Source organism: Primulina tabacum, chromosome 15 (genome assembly GCF_025594145.1).
Source record: "Primulina tabacum isolate GXHZ01 chromosome 15, ASM2559414v2, whole genome shotgun sequence".
NCBI lineage: Eukaryota > Viridiplantae > Streptophyta > Magnoliopsida > Lamiales > Gesneriaceae > Primulina > Primulina tabacum.
Genome location: NC_134564.1, coordinates 25,842,512 through 25,850,693, shown reverse-complemented (window position 1 = coordinate 25,850,693; position 8,182 = coordinate 25,842,512). Strand labels below are relative to the sequence as shown.

The window sequence follows — 8,182 nt, the reverse complement described above, 5'->3', positions numbered from 1 at the left end:
TGAAGTCTTTTTACTAGAATTTGGTCGATGTTTTATGTTTTGAATTCTTGTTTGAATATCATTTAATATTCCAATAATTTCTTCCTGGTTTTCAAGGATTTTCTCCACATTTTGTGGTACATAATATAACATATTGTCATAATTCTGTACCGTCATTTGAATTTATCTAATATCTCGAGAAAGTTTAGAGGAATCTGGTACTATTTCTAAGAAACTATTATTTTGAATCATAAGTTTACCTTAGAACTCTGATAAGTTACTCTTTGTTTTTGATATTCAGCCTTAGTTAGATCTTCCTGTTTCATATATTCTAAAGTTTGTGGATAAATCCTGCAAATAATTAATCTCTAACCTGAGTTCGGATTCATGTTATTTGAGAAAATTATCCTCCTCGAACATTTAATTACACTGTAATAATAAATTTGTATCTTTGAAATAATTTTACGTAAGTTCTGATATCATTTTCGATCGAGTAAAATCAATCATTTTAATTAACATATATAAAGATATTTTTACCTTTTTTAATACTTTAGAGAGTGGAAAAACAAAACTTTTAAACGGAGGGAGTAAAAATAAAATTAAATTTGAGTTTGAGGATTTATTTAATTTATTTTGAAATTAAATTCGGATGAGCTCGTACAGTGCACAATCGACGACGTATATAAGTAACTACCTTCCCCCTTAACAGCTCCAACACCACCTTGTGGTACAACCTAAACAATGGAAGGTACAACCTCAAAGCACCCACTGAACTCATCCCAGCTCCTCCCCCGCCGGTTTTTCAATCGCGCTTTTGCACTTATTTACTCCTTTGCCATCCTAACCCTGTTCTACCACCACACAAAAACCCTAATCCACTCGCCTATTAATCTACAGACCTTCTTCATATCCCTTCCGATTCTAGTTTCCGATCTCATTCTATCCTTCACATGGCTGAATTCACAGTGTTTTCGAATGAATCCAGTCATAAAAACCCCCTTCCCCGAGAATCTAGCAAAAGTCTTCACCACGGAGGAGTTTCCGGCGCTCGACATATTCATATGCACGGCGGACCCGTACAAGGAGCCGCCGATGACGGTGGCGGCGACCGCCTTGTCGGTGATGGCGTACGATTACCCGGCGGAGAAGCTCTCGATCTACGTGTCGGATGACGGGGGATCGCAGCTTACGCTCTTCGCTCTGATGGAGGCGGCTAGATTCGCCAAGGCGTGGTTGCCGTTCTGTAAGGAGAATAAGATCATGGAGAGGTCCCCCGATGCTTTTTTTGCCAAGACTTTTGCTTCCCATTCTGATACTCGGAACATTCAGGTAACAATTGGTATTTACCATTTTCACTCATATTACAATGTTTTTCAATTTTAATTTTTATTTCTTTTTTAAGAGAAATTTATAAAATAATTTTGATCAATGATTTAATTTAAAAAATAATTTGCATGTAAATAATCTTAGTGGAGATATATTTAAAATTTTCATAATCAAAATTACAATTCTTTGAAATATTTATTATTGAAGATAAAATGGAACAAAATTTGTACTCTTGATTATGAAAAATATAGAGTTTGATTTATTGTTTATTTTTTATATTCATTATTAACGTAGTATTTATTTATTAAATTTTATAAAATATATTAAAATTATATCTAAAATAGTGTCATTTTAATGATGAACAAAAAGATGAACAAGATAATAATAAATAATAATAATAAATAGGATATATTATAACAGGGAGAACTGCGAATACACCTTGTCTTATCGTTTACCACTATATAATTTTTATTGACTTATGAGCCTCTCTGTTCTTAACTTATGTGCATGTGATGGTGATTGGTTTTGCACGCGTCTTGGTGTGTGTGTGTATATATATATATATATATATATTTCTCACGTGTTTTTTTTACCGCAATTACCCCTTGAACATATTTTTAAATTTAATTTATTTTTATATTTTCTGTTCTTTTTTTTTTGCCCCAAAGTCTCGACACAGAAGAACAATAAATCTCAGAAAATTTATTAAATTGTTTTGAAATTTTATCGAAAATTTGGAATTCTTTTGGGTAGAGCGAGGATATCCCGAAAATTAATTATAAAACATATTTTATTTTGTATAATTTTATTTGAATTGTGATATTTATGCATGTGAATTTTTTTATTTGGATGAATTAGTTAATCATTTAATTTAAGCCCTAAAATCGTCATCTATGAGCTAATATGTAGTAAATTCGGTAGTCAAGCATCATCGACCCAATATTTTTTTAAAAAATTACAATGTTCCAACTCAATGTGTTATTATTATTATAACATTTTTTTAAAAATATTATTAAAATAATCGGGTCGAGAATCCTATCGGATAGATGTTAGTTTCTCGATCCATCTGTAGACGTTGATCGGGACGAAAAAAATTCCAAAAACTCAGATTTTCTGAGTTTTTTGTCAGCATCACATAATTGTTCTCAAAATAATGCATAACTTAATTACAATATATTAAACTGTTCTGAAAATTTAGCGATTGCAATACAAATATAAAATATATTGATTATCATATGACTTATATAATTATTCTCAAAATAATGAATAAATTAATTACAAGTATTAAGAAAATGTGAGAAAAATATTTGAAAGGATCTGTCTGAAAAGTGCTTCAAAAGTTCGAAAAAATATAATCTTCGAGCTTTTATTTTCGCTTCTTGTCTAGAAATAAAAAGGGATTGTATTCAAATATAAAAAAGTGTCTCAATCTTTTCGAAAAACATTTAAAAACAAGGCAAAAACTTATGTGAGAAGGTCTCACGGGTCGTATTTTGTGAGACATATCTCTTATTTGGGTCATCTATGAAAAACTATTATTTTTTATGCTAAGAGTATTACTTTTATTGTGAATATCTGTAGGGCTAACTCGTCTCACAGATAAAGATTCGTGAGACTATCTCACAAGAGACCTACTCTAAAAATAAAATATTTTTCAATAATTTGCTGCTTGCTGTAGCCAGATTGAACGATCGTAAACTATTTGTTCAGTTTATTACTGTGAAAAACATATATTTATGTTGATTGTAATGCAGATGATGTACGAGGATATGAAAAGCAGAGTAGAAAAGGTTGTGGAGAGAGGATTTGTTGAGGATGAACACAAAATTAGTGGTGAAGAAGCTTTTGGAAAATGGACCCAAGGATTTACAACTAAAGATCATCCCACAGTTGTTCAGGTTGAGTTCAAATTTATTAGATTACTTGCTCTTGGCTAATTGCATCAACACTTCTCGTAAAAAACCGAAAACAAAACCGTTTTATTTAAAATTAACACTATTTTAGACCTCGTGTTTTAAAAAATGAGACATAAAATGTCATAAGTTCAATGTGGCAGAGTTTTTATAAGGGTAAATTTGTAAAAGATCCATCTCCACATCTTTAATTTAAGAGTAGACGGTCTCACGAATCTTTATCTGTGAGACAGGTCAACCTTACCGATATTCACAATAAAAAATAATACTCTTACCATAAAAAGTAATATTTTTTCATTGATGACCCAAATAATAGATCTGTCTCATAAAATACAACCTGTGAGACCGTCTCACACAAGTTTTTGCCTTAATTTAAAGATGTGCTGAGAGAATTTTCACAAATTTACTCTTTTTATAATGTATGAGTGATATTTTTTTTGGGAACTTTATGATTTTTAAACTTTTGAGATGGTGAAATTAGCGTTGACTAACGTGTGAAAGATGTTATTTTAACTTTAGCCACTCAAAAATTCAATGGCAGATTTCAAATTTTGTTAATATAGTAATTTGAATTATTTTTATAGAATCATTTTGGTCATCTTTGTTATGGGAATAACAAAACATATTTAAGAAGTTGTTTTATCTGAACACTTTATTTATAAGTTTTTAAATAACCTTTTTTTTAAGATATGATAATTCATTAATTATTCAAAATAATTTTTTTAAACATGAATCACAGTGTTTAATTGGTTATAAATTATGTAGGTTGTGTCAGAGACAGGTGATGATAAAGACTTGGCAGGCAGTTCCATGCCAAATCTGATTTATGTTTCAAGACAGAAAAATAGGGCAGTCCCACATCATTTCAAGGCTGGAGCCCTTAATGTTTTGGTAAATATTTTAATTTACAGCTTCAAAAAATAACACCGGTAGTTAAAAAAAAAGGTATATCAGAGAGAAATTACTATAAATTAAATCTATAATAATTTCAAAATTCACTTAAGGAAAAATAGAAAATAATTCACCGCTGAAGGTCTTCAATAAACACTAACAAATTATGCACACATGATACATGAGTAAAATAAAGACGGTTACGTATATGAATCGATCATTAATAGATCAAGTTGATTTACAAAATTTTGTTATAGTTTTTAATTATTATTGGGATAAAGATAATATAATTATATTAAATATGTGATTTGTAGTGATAATATGTGCAATTTTTGAATTTTTAACGTGTATTAGTTATTGATATTATGAGTTAATTATATTAAAAATATTACTTATTTAAATAAATAAAGTATTTTCGTAAAAACTAATTTGTGTCACAAAAGCTTACTATTAAACAATTCAACTTTTATATACAATATAGATATGATAGCTCATGTATCTGGTCATCATGAAAAATATCACCATCTTCTCTTTTTTAAGGAATAAAAGTACTTAGTAGCTTATATGTTTAAAAAAAAATCCTAAATTTTTGGAATATGTTTTTCTTTTTTTGTTGTGTAAGTTTTAAATATATTTTGGGTTAGTTAAATATTGTTTCCGATCAATTTTTATTTTTTGACTTTACTTTATTTTTCCTTTCATAACCTTTTTATGACAAAAACTTGTGTGAGGCAGTCTCACGGGTCGTATTTTGTGAGACGGAGATCTTATTTGGGTCATCTATGAAAAAATATTACTTTTATGCTAAGAGTATTACTTTTTATTGTGAATATCGGTAGGGTTTACCCGTCTCACAGTTAAAGATTCGTGAGACTGTCTCACAAGAGACCTACTCTCTTGTATTGACAAAATATATATAGTCCATGTTTAAAATTGAAGAAGTCGTGTATGTACATATAGTCCTACCATTAAAAAATAAAGAGATTATTTTAAAATTAAAATTTTGTGGGCATTTAATTAACTATAAAAAGTTTCCTTAATTACTTGCTTATTCGTATGGTTTTTTATTTGAAGCTTCGAGTGTCAGCAATGATGACAAATTCCCCAATTCTTTTGACCTTGGATTGTGACATGATCTCCAATGACCCAACAACACCCCAAACCATGTTATGTTTCTTCATGGACCATTCAATTAAGCCCAGACTCGGGTATGTCCAATTCCCGCTTCGGCTCGATGGGATTAACAACGCCGATATTTACGGGTCCGAGTTAAGACGGGCTTTTCATATAAACCCTGTGGGTTTGAATGGCCTTTTAGGCCCGGATTACTTTGGGACCGGCACCTTTTTCAGTCGACGGGCTTTTCACGGAGGTCCATCATCTTTTATCGAGCCTGAAATGGCTGAATTGGGCCCAGACTATATTCGGAGGGAGAGGATCAATTCTCCACACATTTTGGAGCTGGCGCACCGTGTGGCAGGTTGTAGTCACGAGAATGGAACCAATTGGGGTTCAAAGGTACGCCCCCCAGGCCCTTTTCTCCCTTTCCGAGATACCTTCGAGGTTTTGTTTGAATTGATGGTTTTTTTTTATATGGTCGATTTCAAATTCTTTTATGATAAACAAAATTTAAGTGAATTTTAAATCTACTCAATATCAAACTATATAATTTTAATATTAATTGTGGTGAATTTCAAATACACTACCTCAAAAACTTTTTCCAAATAAAATATGTCCGTTTAAATGAAATCCATAATTCGAATCGCAATATAAGTAGGTGTTTGAACATGTTTACTCTTTAAAACAACTTAAAAATTCTAAGAAACGATTTGGTAATAAAAATAATGGAATAATATAAATAGTAGGTCTTTTGTAAGACAGACTCATGGATCGATAGACAGATCAACTTTGCTCATATTTACAATAATAAGTAATAAAGTTACTTTTTAGGTTCTTATTTTAATATTTTATTATACCCAATTATCTTCAAAATTTAATCAAAATTTAATGACACAAACCCAAGATATAATTGTTAGGGTCAGCGTATATATGTTTAGAAAGGAGTGAATAAATACTTCACAAATTATTCTTCTTCTTGGAGATAAAGGGATCTCAGCTGATTTAAATGGTCAAGATCAAATCTTGATCTACTAGGTTCAAATATGTAACTTGTAAAATCAGCGCGCAAAAAGTTCAACCGAACTTAGTGAATCAAACGCTTATCAAAATCAGTAGATTGAATTTAGTGAACTATGAAATGAAAATTGCAACTGAAAATAAATGACACAAGATATTGTTTAAGGAAGTTTGAAGGATAAGTTCCTTCTCATTCTCTCTTTCTTCTATTTTCATAATGTTTTCACTAAAAGACTCTAATAGTTACAAAAATCACGTTACACACTTCAATAGGACTATCACTTCCTAATCTGAAGAACTCTTAGTATCAACTTCGCTATATATATATATATATATATATATATATATATATATATATATATATATTGACTCTATTTTCCAATTTTATAGTAAATTCCGAATGAAGTGAGAAAAATTTAGAAACAAAAATTGATTCTATGTTGACAGATAGGATTCAGATACGGCTCATTGGTGGAGGACTTTTACACCGGCTACAGGCTACACTGCGAGGGATGGAGGTCCATATTTTGTAATCCAGAGAGGCCTGCTTTTTTAGCGGATAACCCCATATCTCTTAATGATATGATAACCCAGCAAAAGAGATGGGTCGTGGGCCTGTTTGAGGTGGCCTTTTCCAAATATAACCCACTAACATTTGGTACAAGATTTTTGGGCCCACTAATGGCCCATTGTTACTGTTACTATGCTTTTGGGCCCATGATGTCATTTCCTATCACCATCTATGCTTTCCTCCCTCAACTCACTTTGCTCAACAATATCTCCATCTTCCCTAAGGTACGTCGAAAGCAGATGTTCTGTCCAATTAGTATATATATTTGGATTTTGGTCGCGTTTTGTACGAGCCCTACGGTTTCGAAAATTAAATAAAAAGACTCCTTTTCGCAGCTACTAGCTAGCAATCGGATACATGCATATTTTTTAATCAAATAGTAAGATATATATATAGACCTCACTCGTGTGAAATACTCTATTGATCCATAGTATAATATGTATCGATACGTCTCAGGTTTCAGATCCATGGTTTTTCTTGTACGTTTTCCTGTTTGTCGGATCCTTCGGGCAAGATTGCCTGGAGTTCATCTCTACAAAAAGCACACTCCTAAGATGGTTGAATGATCAAAGAATGGGACTAACTAGGGCGCTTTCATCCGACATGTTTGGTACATTTGAATACATAAGCAATCATTTAGGCATTGGAACAAGAGATTTTGGTGTAACTAGCAAAGTAAATGGCGATGGACAAAGAAAAAGGTATGATGAAGGGAAAATTGAATATGGGGTTGCCTCTCCTTTGTTTGTGCCATTTTCAAGTGCAGCGATCTTGAATTTAGTAGCGTTTATTTATGGGGTTCTTCGCATAGCGAGTTTAAGGAAAATCGACGAATTTCTCGGGCAAGTTTTGGTTACGTGTTTTGGAGTGTTGAATTGCTTGCCAATTTACTGAGGCTATGTTCTTGAGAAATGATGAAGGGAGAATGCCTATCAAGATTACAGTTGCTGCTATTTTTCTTGCGTCGGTTGTTTTTGTGGCATTTTCGGTTGTAGCTAAGTTGTAAATTTGGATTTGTAATATTTTTAGCTCTCTGACATTTTCTGTCGTACCCCTTTTTAAATTAATAAAAATTGCCATAAAAAAACATATATTAATAAATTTGTAATTAATATTAAACTACCATATCTTATATTACTTTTTCGATTTCTCAAAATTACTAAATATTTCATTATCATCTCAGATTGATAAACATTTAGATAAATATAATTTATTTTTAAAACATTGTAACAGTAGTTAATTAAATTAAAATTTTAATTACATAATCTTTATATCTTTAATTAACAATATATGAATCTTAATCCATCTAGATAAAATTAAAATAATTTTGTATCTTAGTGAATGTATGATAATACAGTTTTTTTCC

At 31.0% G+C, this 8,182-nt stretch overlaps 1 protein-coding gene across 1 annotated transcript; it reads left to right on the top strand.

Moving 5' to 3' along the window:
• Nucleotides 1-622: 622 nt before the first annotated feature.
• LOC142526842 (cellulose synthase-like protein G3) lies at nucleotides 623-7,962 on the top strand. The gene is given in 7 exon segments (XM_075631462.1): nucleotides 623-1,308; nucleotides 3,060-3,203; nucleotides 3,984-4,109; nucleotides 5,184-5,627; nucleotides 6,693-7,040; nucleotides 7,273-7,701; nucleotides 7,703-7,962. Coding segments are annotated over 7 exon segments (2,199 nt in total). The 5' UTR covers nucleotides 623-720; the 3' UTR covers nucleotides 7,823-7,962.
• Nucleotides 7,963-8,182: the final 220 nt, after the last annotated feature.